Raw genomic sequence first — 20,207 nt, 5'->3', positions numbered from 1 at the left:
ACAACAATATTTTTATTGCATCTGCTTGCTATGAGTTTCTAAACCTGAGCAGTTTTGTAGTTATAGGCCACTCTTGTAAAGTCCTGCGTGCTCTGACTGGAAAGCAAACCAAAGCAAGACCCTGTCCCCACAAAACAAAAAGCCCAAAACAGATGAACAAAAAGACTCCACAAAACCCCCAGAACCCCCAAACAAAACCAACCAACCAAAACAAACAAACAAAGGAAAACCACAACCAAGTTACAACTAAAAGGCAACCAGATCAACACATTCATTTGGAGAATAAGGTTATACAGTTATGTGAAATGATTAGTACTGATACAGATTTTGTCCAGCAATAGACACTTCTAATGAACAGTCAATACTTGCAGTTTACTTTTCAGTTGAAGGATTGTGTATCATCCCTTCTGTCTTATCAATATTTTGAATGTTTGATTATTAAGTGGGTTTTGGTGCCATAATTGGAGAACTTACTCCATCAGGACAACACCCTCTTTCCTCCTCTAGCTCAAGGAAAACTGAACAATTCATGGTTATGAGGTTTTTGTTTGTTTTAATATTTCCCCTGTCTGTTTTTTCAGGAGGTCGGTTACTGTCAAGGAATGAGCCAGATCACAGCTTTACTCCTGATGTACATGAATGAAGAAGATGCCTTCTGGGCCTTGGTGAAACTTCTCTCTGGTCCAAAGCACGCTATGCATGGTATGGAGTTTCATCTCACTTTGTGTATGTGTATATATATATATATATATATATATATATATATATATATCAGGTTTCAGCCTTCACCTTTTAAGTTGTAAATTATTTGAAAATGGAACTGAGCTGTCTGTATAGTTAAAATAAGACATAATGGGAGCTTTATACTGGGGGACCACTGGGTGTTAGTGGAGCTCACCCATAATTTTGTAAGTAGCTGTTTTTCTATGTGATATCTTTCTAATAGCTCTTAATGAAAATCAGATGTTTTCATTCCTCTAGTCTCTCAGGCAATGTAACCAATGGAAAGCTGGGTTTATAGATGTCTATATAGCAGTAAAATAGCAGTGGAAACCTAATACACAATGTGTTAAATAATATTGCAGCTATGCTGTCGTTTGGCAGGACAGGAATCCACAATAAAAATAGACCTATAACCAGGCATTAACTTTGGGTTTCTTGGTTTTATCTCTGCCTCACACAGCAGTTCCTGCTCTCACGGTCTTGGTGCTTTTATGTTACTGGTTTTTCTCTCTTTCCATGTCAAATTAAGTATGATCTCTGTGTATTCCATGGCTATTGCTATGGAACAGCTCCAGGAATTCTGGCATCTTTTCTAGATGTTTTTGACATGGTGGCTCAGAAAAGCTGTAATTCTTGAAAGGCTGAAAAAGTAAATATTATCTAGAACTTGGGGCTTTTTAGCAGTTTTCCAACAGGCTCTGGCTCCTTTTCCCTGCTTAAGACTTTCTCATACTGTGATAGATTTCTTCCCTGCCTTTTCAATGTTCCAGCGTGTTCTTTGGCCTCCAGACCAAGTGCTAGTTTTCTGGTTTTCTGTTTATACTTCTGCAAAGCTCTCACCTTCTTTTAAAAGAAAGAAACAAACCAAACCAAACAACAAAAACCAAGTAGTGCTATCTGATGTGAGGATCAGTGTCATAAGTGAATTTTTCAGTTCATCAAGAGTCAATGACTTGCTTGGAACTTAATGCAATGATAACACAAACTAGAAGTAGCTTACAAAACAGCCTATAGATCTAATAATAATCAAGAGCTATGCTACTACAACCATGCAAATGCAACTGGGTAGAATATTGAGCTCCTAAAACGTCATAGAAAATGTTAGGTGTTTTGGGGGGTAAGTCTAACTCATTATACACCAAATCACTTGATCTGATTTTGATACATGGGACCCTCACATAGGCGCAGTCATCTTTTTAAGATGCCATAGACTGTTAAACAAGGGTTAAAAACTTTTCCCAGATTTTATGTCTTTGTGTTTAGTCTATAGAACCATTTTTAAAACAGGAGAGTCCTATCCTTGGAATGCATTGCTAATCAAGAACTCTTAACAGGAATTTTTCAGGTTGCTTTTTGTGGTCATTGTTTGAACTTGCTGTGATGAACGAGAGGGTTCATCTGGTTGCTGATGGTGGATGTACACAGGAAGAGGGTTTGGAAGGGACCTTCAAAGCTCATCCAGTGCCACTCCTGCCATGAGCAGGGACATCTTCACCCAGATCAGGTTGCTCAGAGCCCCGTCCAGCCTGGCCTGGGATGTCTCCAGGGATGAGGCATCTACCACCTCTCTGGGCAACCTGGGCCACTGTTTCACCAGCCTCAGTATAAAAAAATTCCTTATGTCCAGCCTGAATCTCCCCTCCTTTAGTTTAAAACCATCACCCCTTGTCCTATCATAACATGCCCTGCTAAAAAAATCTGTCGCCATCTTTCTTACAGGCCCTTTTAAGCACTGAAAGGCTGCAATAAGGTCTCCCAGGAGCCTACTCTTCCTCAGGCTGAATACCCCAACTCTCTCAGCCTGTCCTCCCAGCAGAGCTGTTCCAGCCTCGGATCATTCCTGTGGCTCCTCTGGCCCCTGTCCAACAGGTCCATGTGTGTCCTGTGCTGAGGACCCCAGAGCTGGACCAGCACTGCAGGTGGGGTCTCACCAGAGCGGAGCAGAGGGGCAGAATCACCTCCCTGACCTGCTGCCGACGCTCCTTGTGATGCAGCCCAGGACACCATTGGCTTCTGGACTGCAAGCGCACATTGCCGGCTCATGTCCGATCTCTCATCCACCAGCACCCCCAAGTCGTTCTCGGCAGGGCTGCTCTCAATCCCTTCATCCCCAGCCTGGACTGACACCAGGGGTTGCCCTGACCCACGTGCAGGACCTTGCACTTGGCTATGTTGAACCTCATGAGGTTCTCATGGGTCCACTTCTCCAGCTTGAGCCAGCGCACTGCCTTCATCAGTGTTACTGAATATACCCCATTCTGGCCTCCCTCTCTCCCTCCTTCATTCCTTCCCATCTCCTTTCCCCCCCAGTTACAGGACAAGCACCTGCCAGGTCATCAGAAAGGGGAGGAGGGAACTTTGAGCAGCCCAAGAGGTTGGATGAAGTTCATCTATGGGCCAAAGAAACCATCGTGCCCCATGTTTATGCACAAATAAAACTGTCTTGGCAACATCTGCTAAGGAATTTTGCATTTATAGATATGCTGACAAAACCCTAATTAGAACTGAAATGTTCTCCATTGTATAATTTATTGAATATACCCTAATCTAAGATCCTGCTTTCAGCAGGTTGTACCAGATAAACTTCATCAGTCCCTTCCAAACTAGATTTTCTACGATTCTTTCCATGTATACGTTTTAAAGGAGTTTATGCCACAGGACAGCATTACTGTAAATATCACTGTAAATTCTGGAAGGGAAACTTTAAAACTCATCTATTTCCAAGATGCTTGAAAACAAGTCTATTAATACTTTTTTAATATCTCTTTTTTTGGGGCAGGGAGGGAGTGATCTTGCTTTTTCACGTTTTTATACAGCCAGTGATTGATCATCTCTGTTTTTCTGATCTGAACGCAGCTTCAGCTTTTTGAAGGATCTTGTTTGAATGGTCTCTTTTCCTGCTGTGTACCTGTACCAGCTTCCCTTTACATTTCAGGTGTTTTGGCTGATATTATGTATTTGCTCGGAGCCTTTTTTTAACTCTGCTCTTAACTCAGTTGAAAGGGGATCTTAGTGCTTTCCTTCTCCAGCATATGATCACTAAGACTGCGCAAGGTTTTTTATATGTCCTTAGTTTCAGTTGTGTGAGCTCACAGTCTTCATACTATATATTAATGATATTTGTCTTGGAAGAATATCCCTCCCTTTTGGTTGTTTTTTAATGGTGTTCTCTTCAGTGCAGACAGTTCTTGTAGGTGCCTGTGCTGTTTGCCCATCTATTGTGAATTTGTTAGGTATAATCCTGATTTATGTCATCTTGTTTTAAAAGTTTTAGGTTTTTTTCCCCCATGATCTTATAGCAGGTAAACTAACATAGGACTGATGAATCTGCTGTCTTATACCATTACTAATCTACTAATAGTCGCTAAGGGAACGTATTGATGTTTTCTTGCAGTCATTTAGGCAGGAGTATGCGCGCATCCATGTGTGGATATCATAATATTGCTCTGAATATCTGTTCAGATACAGTGCTCATTGAATGATGTTCTCAGAGCTCTGAATGCCTTTTTAAAATGGCCTTTTTATAGTAAATACACCTGTTACGTGCTCAACTTCTTTTCTTAGGTTTTTTTATTCCTGGGTTTCCAAAACTCTTGAGGTTTCAAGAACATCATGACAAAATACTGAAAAAATTTTTGTCCAGACTTAAGCAGCATTTGGTAAGTCTTTAAATTGAAGCAATACTGATTTACAACTTGCTACTTTGTTTCACTTCATGTTAACCCATTGGGTTAAGAATACCTCAAATCTAAAAAAATACAATGTAAAGCTCCAAGAGGCTGAAGTGCTGGTGTTCTTATTACAAAGTCGTGGTGCACCTTGGCTGAGTGCTGGTAAAACTGAATCCCAACAGTGATTAAATTGTGTGTCTGTCTCACTTTTGACCTCTGTGTTAAAGAAAATATGTGATCCTTCTACCTGGCCTGGTACAAACTGCTGTATAACGAGCTGGTGTTAATACATTTTGTCAAAGCTTCATTGTATGTAGAGCTTTGTGGCTCATCTCTGGACAGGGGTGACTTTGAAATGAAACTGGTTTAATCTCTATTTAAAAAAGAGGAGTGAATGGTCCTTTTAAAATTTGCACATAGTAGTATTTTCATTAAACTTAATGTTGAGCGCTGTCTCTTCTAATGCTCTAAAATAGGAAATAATATGCTCTTTTTTTTTCTAATATTGGCTTGATTTATTCTAAAGAACAACTTATTTTTCTAATGCCTCTCCAATAGTCACCAAGAATTTTCTTCTACAATCACGTTGGTTCTGCCAGAATCCCATTTTCAAGAAGAGTGTAAGAGATACTCAGCTGCAGCAACATCATCTAAGAGTGGTGGCTGCTTCCAACATTACCTTCCCAGGACTATATTAATTTCTTTGTTATATTTATCTCCTTTGAAAAAAGAAATAAGAATAAATTTTGGGAGCAGACCAGCACCTTGGCAATGATGAATTGCATCTCATGTGTGCCTCTTGTATTGTAAAATAGAATTTAATGTCTCTTTTTAACAACACATTGGAAGACCTGCTCATAACATGGAATTAGATCTGGTTAGGAAAAAGAACACTCTTCTGTTAAAAGGTCAAGTAAAAATTGATCATGCAAGATGATCTTGTCATATTTAAAGAAAAAAAAGACCAATTCTGTAACTAACTTGACTCTGAAATGAAAGTTGTTCATTTAGTTTTTACAGTACATGCAAGATACTGATTCTTGCTTAGAAATATAGGCTTATTTTTGAGGTTGTCACGTTTCAGGAACAAAATAAAGAATAATTCCAAGAAGACTGGGTGGGTTTAGCATTAAAAAAGGCCCTTATACTTAATAAAAATCCAAAAAGATCTATATGTGATTGAGGTGATACAACCTGAGGCTGGCACGTTACGAAATTTTATTTTGTATATTGCTTATAGACCTCTTATTACTGCATTTAATAATCAAGAACTAATCAAGAACTCCTTTTTGTTTTGTCTCCCCCCCATCTTGGATCACTTGAAAAAGAAAGTTCCAGTGAAGTGCTGAAAGTTGCTTTAGTAACTGAAAAAACTGATTGAAATCAAATGATTTGATAGTGAGTTTTGGCCACTTCTTTAGAGGCATCCAGAACACGTTCACTCTTCCTATGTATTTATTCTATGTTTTTATTTTCAGTTTTAAAGCAGAACTTGGTTGTTTTGTGTGTGTGGATTAGTTTAGTGGCGTTAAGTTTTATAGCGATCAGTTTTTTATCAGGGAAAGGAATGGTCCATTATATCTGTGTCTCCGTAGGCTGATGGCTATTCCTACAGGTTAGAAAAACCTCAAAATAAGGTATTTGTTGTTCTGTCTGCTTTTCCAAATGAAAAACTCAAGGATTATTTCAATTATATTAAGAATTATTTTTTCCTCACTTCTTACGGTGAATGTTTCACTAAGATGAGCCAGTTTCAAGTCGCTGAAAGCTGAAGGTGAAGCCTGCAGATAAACCAGTATGATTTGGTCCATTGCTTATTCAGCATTTGTATACTTGAATTTCTTAGGAAAGCTGAATGTTGCAAATATGGAATATGATGTTATCCCAAGGTTAAAATTCAGAATTTCTTCTCGGTTTTTACTTTGACCTTTTGTCTGTGTAAAGAATTTCAAAGAGCCCCATGAAACTGCAAAGAAGCTTTAGCCATCTTATGGACTATCTATATTCTAGGAGAAATTAGGCCCCTTAATTAAGGAATGAAATTTTGATCAGTCTAAGTGGTGTTTTGAGGTCTTGTGTTTGGAGAATTTGATTGTTTCAGGCTGGTTTCTGGTAGATTAGGTATTCTTGACACGAAATCTTTTCAACCTTTGCCGTGAATTGGCAGCCTTGCTACAGAGAAACTGAAGACTAAATGGACCCAGCGCCTGAACTTTGGTTGCTCCAGAATATTGATTTATCTTCTTGAGAGAGGATTTAATCCTCTGTTACCTCTGTCCTAAGAATAAGATGAAGTTTTAAGACATGTTAATATATCTGCACCTCCGAATGTATGTTTCTTCAGGTGGTGAAGTTGACAAAGAAAAACTATGAAAGACAGAAATCGTATATGTTAGATTGAAGTAACAGTATTTCATGTAGTTAAACTCTTTATGGTGAATATTTGGTAAGTTGGACTCAAGGTGAAAATGTTTGTTTGTGGACAGTGCAAGACATGACTTGATTTTTGCATTTTTAAACTGCATTTTCACAGGACTCGCAGGATATGACCACAAGCTTTTACACAACCAAGTGGTTTTTCCAGTGTTTCCTTGATCGGGTGAGTATGTTTTCCAGTTTCTGTTTTTAATTCTGGCTTGGCACACACTGTTTTCACGGCCTTGCCTGATTCTGTCATTGCAGACTCCCTTTACGTTAAGCCTCAGGATCTGGGATATCTACATACTTGAAGGAGAGCGGATTCTCACTGCTATGTCTTACACGATCCTGAAACTACACAGAAGTAAGAAATCTCTCATACATTTGAATGCTAAACAGCTATTCAGCTGGTTTTGTTCTAATTTTCTGTAGCTTGATGTGTGAAAAAAAATCTCTTTCCCATTTGCCTTATGCTGGTTTTGGTGGATATTTTTCTTTCCTAATTCACAGAAAGATAAAAGTCTTTGCCTTATTAATGTGTGTGATTGCTGAAGATAAATATTTATCACAGTAAGAAAGTTATTTAAGCTTTGACAGGGGTTGAGCTGTATTGCTGATTAAACAATGGGGAAACCTGTTGTAGTTCCATGGTTTGGAAACAGTTTGTTAGCCCCTACAGGATTTAAATTAATGAAAAAAGTACACAAAGAATCCAGAGTATGCCACAAAATACCTGAAATTCTGTCGGCAAACAACTCAGACATACAACGAGTGTATGTCTCTCTTTATACCACTCTTTGTCCAAGAATGTAATTAAAATTCAGCATTTCGATAGTCTACCCAGGTGGCCTTGTCTTCCGTCTCTTGCCTTCAAGTTCAGTAAAATTTGAGATTTTGAACAGAATTGTTTCAAGTATCTACACATAGTTCCCCAAAGTCATTTAGCACCTTGAGTTCCAAAGGACATCCGTTTGAGGATGGATGTTAGCTTCTAAGTCACTTGAGCATTTCTCAGGATGATATCTTGTAGCTCAAGTTTGATAGTCTTATTTTGGGACTTTGGCTTGCGTAAAGAAGTCATTTAACTCTATTTAAATTCAGAGGTCTGCATGAACTCTGCAGAATTGATATCTTAATTTGCTTCTAGTTTCCCCTTCTTGAACTCCTGGTCTCACTGAGGTGTCTTCTTCAGTTAGTTCATAAACTGCTTTGAAAAATGAAAAAGGTTACTTTTTTAATTATTGTAGTTAAGAAAGCTAAACATTTACAGGCAAGTCGTTATGCTCAGCATTTTGGTTTATCTTCTTTATTTGCAAATAAACATCTACTTGGGTTTTTTTTATTACTCTTTTTATGGTAAGACCTGAGGAAAAAAGTGCAGGTTTGCTTGCTCAGCAAGTACGTAACAACTTCCTCCACAATCATCACCAAGAGTAGCTTATGGCAAAGAGAAGATCTGATGACCAACAGAGAATGTGGCACAAGACGCATTCTGATTTTGTAGTCTCTTGTCTACTTTTAAAAACACTGATGCCCTCTGGGTTCTGATGGGAGAGCTATCCAAAGTGCCACTGTGGAATTGACTTCAGTAAAGCGTTTGACACAGTCTCCCACAGCATCCTCGCTGCTAAACTGAGGGAGTGCGGTCTGGATGATCAGGTAGTGAGGTGGACTGGGAACTTTCTGCAGGGAAGAAGCCAGAGAGTTGTGGTCAATGGGGCAGAGTCCAGTTGGAGGCCAGTATCTAGTGCAGTGCATCAGGGGTCAGTACTGGGGCCAGTACTATTCAATATATTCATCAATGACTTGGATGAGGGAATAGAGTGACTGTCGGCAAGTTTGCTGATGACACCAAGCTGGGAGGAGTGGCTGACACGCCAGAGGCTGTGCTGCCATCAGAGACCTGGACAGGCTGGAGAGTTGGGCGGGGAAAAATTTAATGAAATATAACAAGGGCAAGTGTAGAGTCTTGTATCTGGGCAGGAACAACCCCAGGTTCCAGTATAAGTTGGGGAATGACCTATTAGAGAGCAGTGTAGGGGAAAGGGACCTGGGGGTCCTGGTGGACAGCAGGATGACCATGAGCCAGCACTGGGCCCTTGTGGCCAGGAAGGCCAATGGAATCCTGGGGTGGATTAAAAGGGGGGTAGTTAGTAGGTCAGAGAGGTTCTCATGCCCCTCTACTCTGCTCTGGTGAGACCACACCTGGAATATTGTGTCCAGTTGTGGCCCCTCAATTCCAGCAGGACAGGGAACTGCTGGAGAGAGTCCAGCGCAGGGCAACAAAGATGATGGAGTGGAGCATCTCCCGTGTGAGGAAAGGCTGAGGGAGCTGGGGCTCTGGAGCTTGGAGAAGAGGAGACTGAGGGGTGACCTCATTAATATTTATAAATATATAAAGGGTGAGTGTCAGGAGGATGGAGCCAGGCTCTTCTCGGTGACAACCAATGGTAATACAAGGGGTCATGGGTTCAAACTGGAGCATAAGAGGTTCCATTTAAGTATGAGAAGAAACTTCTTCTCAGTGAGGGTGGCAGAGCCTGGAACAGGCTGCCCAGGGAGTTTGTGGAGTCTCCTACTCTGCAGACATTCAAACCCGCCTGGACACCTTCCTGTGTAACCTCATCTGGGTGTTCCTGCTCCAGCAGGGGGATTGGACTGGATGAGCTTTCGAGGTCTCTTCCAATCCCTGACATTCTGGGATTCTGTGAATACCTGCCAAGAGCATTTTTATTCTAATGCAAAAATATTTTTGATGGGTTTTGCGTAGCAGTTGTACATTCTGGAACTTTTGCAGGGGTACGTGTGCTTCAAGAAGTGACATAGGTTTGCAGTGACAGCCTTGAGAACCAAGTATAGGTTCTTGTAGGAAACGTGGCCTCACTGCTGTGTAAAAAGGGAAAGAAAAATAATGTGATAACTGTAAAATGACTTTCAAAATATGACCCGAATTAATTGAAGCAATAAAAAGTACCTGAATTTTCAGAGAGCCTGAAGCAATGGTTCTGAAGTGTGAACCGCTGTCATCATTTCACTGGAAGTTAATTCAGTTGTGAATGGGGGTACCGTAAATGTCCATTTTAAAAATGTTTTACTGCGTTTCAAAGCTGTTAATCAGGGAGAATGATGTATGTTATATGGATCTACAGGAGGGGTTTGTAAGGTGAGGATGCAGGCTGAAAAATAAAGGCCTGAAGCTGTTGAATGTAAGAAGGCTGAAGGAGGGTGACTTATATTTAGCTTTTTGAAGATCCCTGTTCTTGGAAAACATTGTCCTAAGTAGAAAATGATAATTAGAAAGCATTTCCATGCTGATTTGCAAGTGAATTTTTAATGCATTTTATAGGTTTCTAATGTAAAGTTCTGTTATCTACTTAATAAGTGCTTTTCATTCTACTTTGGTAACAAAGCATCTAATACGTTTTCCTTCTTTAAATATTCCTAATCAAGGTATCTGTTTTATGTATGATATTTTTCTTCTGTAGAACATCTGATGAAATTACAAATGGAAGAGCTTGTAGAATTCCTGCAGGACTCTTTAGCCAAGGATTTCTTCTATGAAGATGACTTTGTAATAGACCAGCTCCAAAATTCTATATCAGAATTGAAACGAGCAAAGCTGGATTTGCCAGTAGCTGGTAAGAAACTTGTACACATGCAGATTTAGGTATTTGAAGCTATTTGAACATTGTCCATTTTTGAAGTGTTCATTCATGCTGTTAAAAATTATGCAAATGTTTGTCTTCATCACTGCATAGTTTGTTTGTTTTCCACACAAATATTTTACAGCTTCAAATCAACTCCATTTCATGAGTTTGTTCTCTTTTATGTGTGTGTTTTGCTTATTGGTTGCAAGCTAATAGCAAAAGCACTTGAAAACATCCAACGGATGTTCTCATAATTTTATTAACTTAGATTTATAGAGTCTTTAAGATTGTAGATTAAATATCAAGGTTTCAAATTATTTGAACCAACAGCGATGTCTGAGAATCCAGGCTGTTTTGTAGCTTGTTTAGCTGTAAAACTTCAGGTCAAATAGTTGCTTTTATTAGTCAAATCCAGTTTTTTAATTGTTTGCAGGTGATGGACCTTCTGGATATTTAACTGAGTTATGTTCTTCATTTCTTCTCAGCTGTTGTGTTTGTGTTTTTTGGTTGCAGATTGGAGATGGTTGTTTCGTGGGGCGCTACTTATGAAACATGTATAGGATTCTTCTTTCTGTATTAAGATTCTATTATCTCCACAATCTTTAATTAGAATTTTTCTTGTGATTATCCAGAGCCCTTTTTATTTCTCTTTATTAGTTGTAAAACAGTATATGAGAAAGAATACATGTTTTTTTAAAAAATAAGGCAGAAATTACCATAAAATAACTTTAACTTGCTACGGTTAGCTTTCAGAAGTTAAGAAGTGTCAGAATAAAGTTTGCCTGTGTAGCATTAGTGTGATAATTTGTTTCTGAAGCTCTTGCATTAATGAACTTCATCTTTCTGTTTCTGTAGACGTTATTTGTTACATGCAGTATCGGGCTGTTTCAGGACTACTCATCACAAATAAATGACTGTTTCATCAGGTTCTTCAGCACATCAATCACTCTGGAGTTACATACATAGAACTGTAGAATCATTTCAGTTGGAAGAGACCCTCAGGTTCATCGATTCCGACTATAACATAACTCTAGCACTAAACCGTATCCCTAAGAACCTCACCTAAATGCCTTTTAAACACTTTCTGTACATTTGGTTCTCATCATCTTGGCTTCTTGTCAGAGTTTCCCATGTCTCTTTCTCCCCGTTCCTGTGTTTTACCCTCTTTCTGACTCTGTAACATCTCTCCTGTACGTGTTCTCCCACCCACAATGGATCTAAGCCTAGTTCATGCTCTTGTCTTTTCATCTGCTCAGTCCTTGCCTACAGACTATGTTCTGTGAGTCTGTGGTTCTTCATGTTCCTCTTCTCACTGCTTCTTCCCCTTCCGAATCACAGCCTTCCCATCCTACTTTCTCTCCAGCCTTTTCCCACAAGCAGAGTTTTGATCTTGACTTACTCTTTAGAGCAACTTGCTCTTTCCAGCGCTCCTCTTCAGCTGTCGGCTTTATCAGACAACTTGTTGTAACCAATGCTTGGTCACGGTGACGAGATGTGAGCAAATACCTCAATGAGCAATTTTGTCTTTTGGCATCAGTTCCACTTAGTTGTGTTCACGGAAAATAGATCATGGGTGTGCTTTTTGTTACATTTTAAATAGAGAGTTCTGTGTGGTTATGTTGGACTGGTAAGGAGCTTCCCCTTCGAGAACTTTAATTGTTTGGAGATGGGTAGATTTTTCACAAATGTGGTGAAGTAGAGGGTACTGAACGTGTATCTCCTTGCTGAGACAGTTTGGCAGTGGGATGCAATTTGTTTGATTCATACTTTGTACATTTACATGTAACTTCTGATAAGACTCCAGGATAGTAATTGTTTTTCTTTCTTTTGGATAGCTAAATCGACACCAATGACAATAAAATGCTGTTTGTTTGTTTGTTTGTTTTTCAACATCAGTAAAGGAGGTTTAAGATTAAAATAGGAAAAGCAAAGCCAAAGTGAAGCACTGGATGAGGAACTGTACTTTTTACTTTGTGATTTCTAAGTAGCTTGGGAAAAGCTCTCTGTGTGCAGGTTTTTGCCAGGGGTAGATGAGAACGTTACTTAAACTTTCACAAAATAAGTATAAAATGTCATCATCTTAATCCCTGGAAATCTAGCTGATTTGTTACTATGTGTGAGGCTGCCTCGTTTGTTCTTCATATGAATTTCATAAGCCTTTGAATTATTTTTTTTTTCCTTTTCTCGCTCAGATGTTCATTTTGGTTTTACTAATCACTGTCTTCAGGCAATAATGTTTTTCTGTAGATTCTCAGCATTCTCTAGATGTTCAGCTTTGCTCATAGAATCGACTGGGTTGGAAAAGACCTCAGAGATCATCAAGTCCAACCCTTGGTCCAACTCCAGTCCATTGACTAGATCATGGCACTAAGTGCCATGTCCAACCTCAGTTTAAAAACCTCCAGGGACGGTGAGTCCAGCACCTCCCTGGGCAGCCATTCCAATGCCTGACCACTCTCTCTGTAAAGAATTGCTTTCTAATAGCCATCCTAAGTTTCCCCTGGCAGAGTTGAAGCCCATGGCCCCTTGTCCTATAGCTGACTGCCTGGGAGAGGAGACCAATCCCCACCTGGCTAGAACTTCCCTTCAGGTAGTTCTAGAGAGTGCTGAGCTCACCTCTAAGCCTCCTCTTCTCCAGACTAAACAACCCCAGCTCCCTCAGCCTCTTCTCATGGGTCTTGTGCTCAAGTCCCTTCCCCAGTCTTGTTGCTCTTCTCTGGACCCGCTCCAGCACTTCAATGTCTTTCCTGAACTGAGGGGCCCAGAACTGAACACAATACTCCAGGTGTGGCCTCACCAATGCAGAGTACAGGGGAAGGATCGCTGCCCTTGTCCTGCTGACCACGCTCTTTTTGATACAGGACAGGATACCGTTGGCCTTCTTGGCCACCTGGGCACACTGTTGGCTCATGTTGACCTTCCTGTCCATTAGTCCCCCCAGGTCCCTTTCTGCCTGACTGTCTATCAGACTGTCACATGTCTGTCTCTCCTATCTTTACTACCTCCAATCTCTTTTTACTATTTTCCTTTCAATTTCTATAAAAATTATGAAACTGTTATATATCATGCAGTAATACATGCAAAACCCACCAGGCTGTTTGTTTGAATATCCACTGTAGCCCGAGAAAATAATGTTTATCGTAGTTTTCTGAAATCAGATAACTACATCCTATCTTGTACTTGTTTTTGTTTGTTTGTTTTTAATTTTCGCATTGTGCAGCAATTACACCTTTAAGAACTAAGGTAAAAACGCACATTAGGAAAAATAAAAGAGTTTCCATCTTACAGTTGCATCAGTATCAGTCATCCAGGAATAGCTGTGAGCTAATTAAGCTCAGTGGAATTTTCCATCTACCATCCTTTGTCAGACTGTATGGATTTTCCTGCCCTAGCAGGGGAAGCTGCGGTAGGATATTGAAAGAGGTAATAGCTTTTGCATTATTTTAAAGTGGATGTCCGCGTCTGTCTGATGGAGCTTTCTCTGACTTGCTTCCTCCGTGGCTTCTCCCACTGAATTAAGAAGCTCCTTGTTCCCTTCAGAGCGGTGAGGAATGAAGGACTTTGTTTAGCGCTTTCTCCCTGATAAAACCCTTCAAATGCTCAGCCAGAACGTGGATGTTAAGGGGATCGTGCGAATTTGGGATGTCAGTGAAATGTTTTTGATAACACTAGGGCTATTTTGCATAAAGCAGACCGCAGATTTTCATTGCTCTTTGTGGCAATTTCTCATCTTAAGCAGTGGCCAGTGTAGGATGGCCTGTACTTGGCAACTACAACCTTTTGAGGATGGCTTGCAACTTCAGTGATGTTCTCAAACTCAAGGTGGGCATCCCTGTTCCATTCACACTACAGGGACAATAAATCATGTGGATAAACGTGTTTTGTACTGCCAAACCCTCAGAGAGGCAGATTGTGACAGTTACACAGTGGAAACTGTCATTTAAAGTACTTCTCTGACACTTCCTCAGGCAAATTTAGTAGAAAAGACTATTGATGTTTTCTAAATTGCCTTGGAACTTCATGAAGGATGGTCACACCACGGCAGGTTCTTCAACAACACACCTAAACCTCATATGAATCCTGTTTACACCTTCTCAAGGAGCCAGATCTGACACAGAGCGGACAATCTCTTCCTTGATTCAAGGATAATGAAAGGAATTCTCTTGGTGTACACCAAAATTTCTTGGTGCAGATTCTTTTCTTGGCTGCTATTTAAAGCAATAGCAAAATTCCTGAAATGCTCATAAGATGTGGATGGGATTTCCCGCTTTACTCTAAGTTACTCCTGTAGGACTACCTAAATAATGTAGTGCTTAGTAAACGATATTTATATATTAATACATATTCTTATAGTGCCTGACTATAATAAAAAAGTGCTTACCATTGGAAGTTTAATATTCTGCTTAAAATACATGACTGGAAATAGTTTATTAAGCTTGAGCTTCATAAACAAGTCAGTCAGGCTCAGCTGAAGGTGCTCAGGTCTGTTCTTCAGACAGTTCCTCACCCATTTTTTGATAGGAGATCATCTGAAAAAGGAGGACATAGGGATCCTGGGACTGAGTTAATTCACTTGGAATCTTCCAATGTCCTAGTGTTCAACTTCACCATCTCTGCATATGGTAATACCAGCTTTAAACTCTGATTCAGTTGTTCTAGTTCTCACAGTCTTTTGAGTCTTGAGTTTCCCACAAACTTTTAAATATTTACCTGCTGTTTATCATTCAAGGTATATTTTATTAAACTTACAATTAATATCTTTTTTGTCTATTTTAAGTACTCATCTGTGACCATGCAGCAATACATACAAAGTCAATTAGCTATTAAAGAGTGTCTCTTTTCTGCTGTTAATATGCTTTTGACAGCCAAAACAATAGAAATACATGTCAGCTTGACTTTAGTGTTTCTGATGGTGTCTCTTTTGGTTGTGTTTTGTTTCAGAGGAATTATGGATTCTTCACTTGTGCTTGAAGAATATACAAGTAGCTATTTCATACAATACACTTCATGTTTTAATTAACTAAACTAATTGATACGTCTTGTTTTTTGTGTGTGATACAACTGCTTTGCAATATTATGAAGGAAATTAATATATGGAATTATACTAATATAATTAGTATATTCTTTCCAGCAGTTTTAGACATTGGCTTTGCATTATTTAAAAATCTTTACTGTTTGAAACCTGCATGCTTTTGAAAAATACCATCTAGATGGTTACATTGGTCATTGTTCATATTTCTATTTTGAACTGTATTCCAGAAAGTATTTTGTGGAAGAAATGTGGAATTAGGGCTATAAAATGAAGTGTTTAATTTTAGAAATGATTTTTGCACAGGCAGCTGATAGACACACAACTGGCCACCTCCATCCTCTGGTTGGTGACCCAATTTCTTAACATTTCTGTTGTTTATCTAAATGCAGATGTTTATAAAGTAAGTTTGCTTAGTGTCAGCACTACAAAAGCAGCAGAAAGGCAAAAAATGTATTTTGTTCTACCACCAATTTGTCAGGCAAGATTTCATTTACCGAGCCCTTTGCCGCTGATGGTGTGAAAAGGACGGCGAGCGGAGGTTGATTTTCAGGCTTGAGCTTCTAGTGCAGGCACTTAAATTTCCTTAAAATTCTCTGGGACTTGTAAACTGCAGAAGCAAGATGGGACGTCACCGATGGAAAATAAACACAAAACATCGAGATGTCATTTTTAAGAGTTGTTTTTATGACCATTACCATCCTTGAAAACTGTGTTAGAGTAGTCAAAGTGCATGTATTCGGGTGCTGAAATTAAGGACTAGACTGTTATTCACTGGAGAGAGCACTTAAAAGCACTTTACTCCAATTATATGTCTGCTGTTCAACGCATGAGGCTGTTAGTGCCTCCTGAAGCAATTATCTGTAAAAGGCTTGCAGTTGAGATCAACTTCCACTGGGTGGTGACCAAGACTTGTTAGAGCCAAGAAGTCAGGAGGCTGAAACTTTCTTTAATATGACTTGAATTTCTTATCTTTTTGGGAACACTCAGCTCTGCTCGTATTTGCTTTGCTGCTTTTCATGTCAGGTAATATGTTTACCAGCAGCAAACAAGCACCTGATTGTTCTTGTTTTGTTTAAATTGTCTCTCTCTACTTCTATTTCTTTCCTTCCTCACCCATTTTTCACCTTATTTTTTGTGTTGTTTGCCTATTTTATGCTATACTGCATACAAGCCAACTAAATCACTGCCTTTCTTTTAAAGGAAAAATAAAACATCCTATAGTTCCTGCTCCATAACTAAACCGGGAACTAAACTTTGTCTAGGAAGCTGTTCTATTGAAGGAAGAATAGGGGATAAGGATGAGAGTCACCCTGTTCTGCATCTGGATCTATTGTGCAGCTGGCACAAATTCTGGCAACCTGGGAAAAAACCCACTTGCCCTGTTTGCTTCAGAAGACAAAGGCACATTCAGTGACTGCAGTGCTTGCTGCCAAAACAATCTTAGATCAACTGGACAGCTTTGTCTTAACTACTAGTTTTAAAATGCTTTTAAACACTGTGTGTAAACATCACAGGTTGTATAGAAAAGCACTTATTCCAGGAATCGTTCGTGTAGAATTCAAACATCTCTCTGTTCCTCAGTCAGACAGGTATGTCCAGAAAGCGGATTAACTCAGACTTTGGATCAACAGCACAGACAGATATTTAATTGAATATCCCAAATAAACTTTTTCGCATGCTCAGTTCTGAGGAGTTTGAACAGTCACTTCAGTTGAAGAAGTAAAGATAGTGGTTGAGAGCTGCATGGGAGGTTTTAGACAGTTTTGGAGTGAAAAATTGGTAGATAAAAGACACTTGGCTTGGAGGAAGGATCAGTTCTTTTGCATGCTTCTCTGGTGAGCTGTTTGTGTTCCTCTTAACAGTAGAGATATTTGCGCTGGCTTGGTTTCTTTGGTTTGCTTTTGCATTGCATTCTCCTCAGCTTTTTGCTTCTATTACCTTCTTTCTTCCTTGCCAGCATGCAGCAGCATGGTTTTCTTGCTATTCTTGCTGCTAGTGGACTACTTAGAGCATTCACAGACATAGTTTGCATGGTATTCTGTGCACTTGGAGAATTTCTCATATTAAGGTACATGGTTATCCTCTACTTATTTAATTTTGTGGACTTTTTTTTGAACTTCAGCAGTTTTAATTTGTTTTTTAAGGTACTTGGTAGTTCCACTGGAAGCGCCAGCGCTGTGTGTATGTAGGTATGATCTACGTGCTTAAACTAGAATTCAATATCTATTTTGCAGTTCAAAACAGATTGGTTTTCCTTTAGAAGGTGGCTGGTTCGCAGGATGTCTTTGTGCTGCAGCATCGTAGATCCTTACACAGCTTCTCCCAATGCTTTTTATGGCAGGAGGTGATGAGAGCTCCAGCGCTTTTGAACCAGAACAAGGCCTGTGCCTCGTGGCTTTGATTACAGAATCGAGTCCCTCCAGCAACGTGGCCTTTCTTAAAGTTTCACGTGCAAATGTGTTGATGAAGCAGGTTGTGTCATTTGTTTCTTTCTGAGGTCGAGTTAAACCAAGTTCTGCGGAAGCCCCGTGGCTAAGATTTAAACCCATATTCCTCCTTTTCCCGGCTGACCCTCCACACATAAACATTATTCCATATTTTCCCTGAAAGCACTAACCTCTGCTATTACCAGCCTATAAACGTGGCATCTCACAGTTAAAATACAGAGGGTTTCTTCTACATCAACTGTTGCCTTAGAACACTTTGCTTGTTATTTAGTACGTGAGTTAATGTTGGGTCTTAATAGTTTCACAGCAGACCTAATAAAGCTTCTCTGATAGTCATTTTGCAGCTGTAATTCATTTTATAGAATACATCATCTAGATAGTGCAGCCCATGTATACCAGGTTGTAGTGTGTTCTTTTACCCCGAAATGTGAAGGAAAGGTGACAGAAAATAATCTTGAAAGCAGCCTAGACAGAATTCAAACAAATGTCTGCAGGATTCTCACTTGGGCTTTAGTAGAGCTTAATGGTAATTAAGAGACCTTACGTGTGTGAAATTAAAAAAGCAGAAAACTCCCACAAACCCCACCTTTATTGCACAACCAAGTGTATTTCAAAGGATCACGTATTGCTCTGTGTGCATTTCTTGAAGAGTCAGAGCTGGAAGAAAGGGCATCGGTTCATGCTTTTAACGTCTTTGTACAAGGGAAAGCAGCATTGCAGCTACTAGAGGAACTTCAGGGGTTTTTTATACAGCTTGAACAGCTGAATTTCAAGCATGGAAAAATATAATTATTTAAAACATTCATTGCATACAAGGACAGAAAGAACATAATTTAGAGAAGTCAAGGAGCCATTTTGTTGTGCTATCCCATAACTGCTGTCGATCACCTGAAGGTTATAAATGGGTTAGCAGTGTATAAAGCCTATTCTGTATGATTCAGGTGACAAGATTTTGGTAGGTACTTTGAGTGTTGTTTCTTGATTCAGACTTCATGCTATTTAAAAATGGAAAAATTAGTGAGCAGTGTGATACATAGTTCCAGTGTCAGGAATATTTATGATGAGCAAAATTCACTTTTGTTTAGAAGACAAGACCTTCAGCTTTGCCTGACAGTGTGTTTGAAGATGCAGTTGAAATTAAATGGTACAAATGCCTTTTGCCAAAGGGAAGCAGGTTCAGAAAGTGAACTGCTGTTTATAAAGAATAAAGAACGCTTTTGAAGAGGCTGGTGCAGCAGACAATGCGTTGCAGATCTGTCAAATCATCCATTTACAGCATTCATGCAACTCGCTTCCCTGCCCCTCATCTCTGAATCCGCGCTCCAGATTTTTGCCTGATTTGTGAATAGTGGGGGAAGAGAATAAACCATGAGACTTGTAATTCCAAGAGCTGGTCGTTGGAGCCTAATCCTGAGGTGTTACCCCACCATGTAACCCACATGCAACCGGTCATGTAGGTGTTCTCATCATGTAGGTTGTGCCAGGTGAGTCGGCCTGTAAGATAGTTTAACATATGGAATCTCTACTTGGGTGTAAGTAATGGGGGAGAGGGCTCAGCATGAGTAATTCCTCTGCCAAGGTGTAGCAAGGTGGACAACAAGTACTTTCAGTGTAAGAGCCTAGGTTTCTTTATCTAGAGAATGATTAACAATAGTGAATAATTATTATTACTTCCTAAATAATAATTGTTAATTTCTGATAATAATTGAGCAGAGGACAATTAGGGGAAAATGAGAGTGGAGGGTTTTTCTGCAGAAAGCCTGGGTAGGCTGTATTCATTTTATGTAAACTGAAGTTTCTGACGTTGTGTATTTGTAAAGTAAAGGGTAGGTTTCTGTATGACCTTTAGCCCCATATGATGACTTCGAAAATCAAGAAAAGGCTAGTTTAATTGTTTGGCGAACCCAGACTGTTCTTGTTAAGTACTTTTTATTGGGTTATTTTCTCCTGACACACGTGTGTTCTTCTCCACTGTCCTCTTGCTCTGGCCTCGCTGGCACAATCTGTAAGATTTCATTTAGTTTATATAGCAATTGATCCACGCTGGTAGTTTGTTGTGCTGTTATAATAAATAATGCTGACCTTGGCTGCTGGCTCTCCTCTCTGTATCTCTGTCATGAACCCGTCATCAAAGACCGAACTCGTACTATTGACTGTAAAAATGACTAGAGGTCGCTTCTAACCACAGCACTCGTGTCAGGGGTAGAGTAGTCCGTATGTATTCGTTCCTATGAGCACATATAGACACATAAAATTTTAATTACAAATA

General features: G+C 39.5%; 1 protein-coding gene across 3 annotated transcripts in view; it reads left to right on the top strand.

Annotated features, from left to right (window-relative positions):
* USP6NL (USP6 N-terminal like) overlaps nt 1–20,207 on the top strand; it is a 130,348-nt gene that overhangs the window by 105,357 nt on the left and 4,784 nt on the right. For all 3 annotated transcript variants that reach the window (XM_080351779.1, XM_080351780.1, XM_080351781.1), the window contains 5 exons: nt 582–702; nt 4,288–4,382; nt 6,928–6,993; nt 7,077–7,176; nt 10,298–10,450. In XM_080351779.1, coding sequence (XP_080207905.1) covers nt 582–702; nt 4,288–4,382; nt 6,928–6,993; nt 7,077–7,176; nt 10,298–10,450 — 535 coding nt within the window. The remainder of the gene's footprint in view (nt 1–581; nt 703–4,287; nt 4,383–6,927; nt 6,994–7,076; nt 7,177–10,297; nt 10,451–20,207) is intronic.

This window comes from Nesoenas mayeri, assembly GCF_963082525.1.
Source record: "Nesoenas mayeri genome assembly, chromosome: 1".
In the NCBI taxonomy this organism is placed as follows: Eukaryota; Metazoa; Chordata; class Aves; order Columbiformes; family Columbidae; genus Nesoenas; species Nesoenas mayeri.
This window is presented reverse-complemented; position numbering and strand designations above follow the sequence as displayed.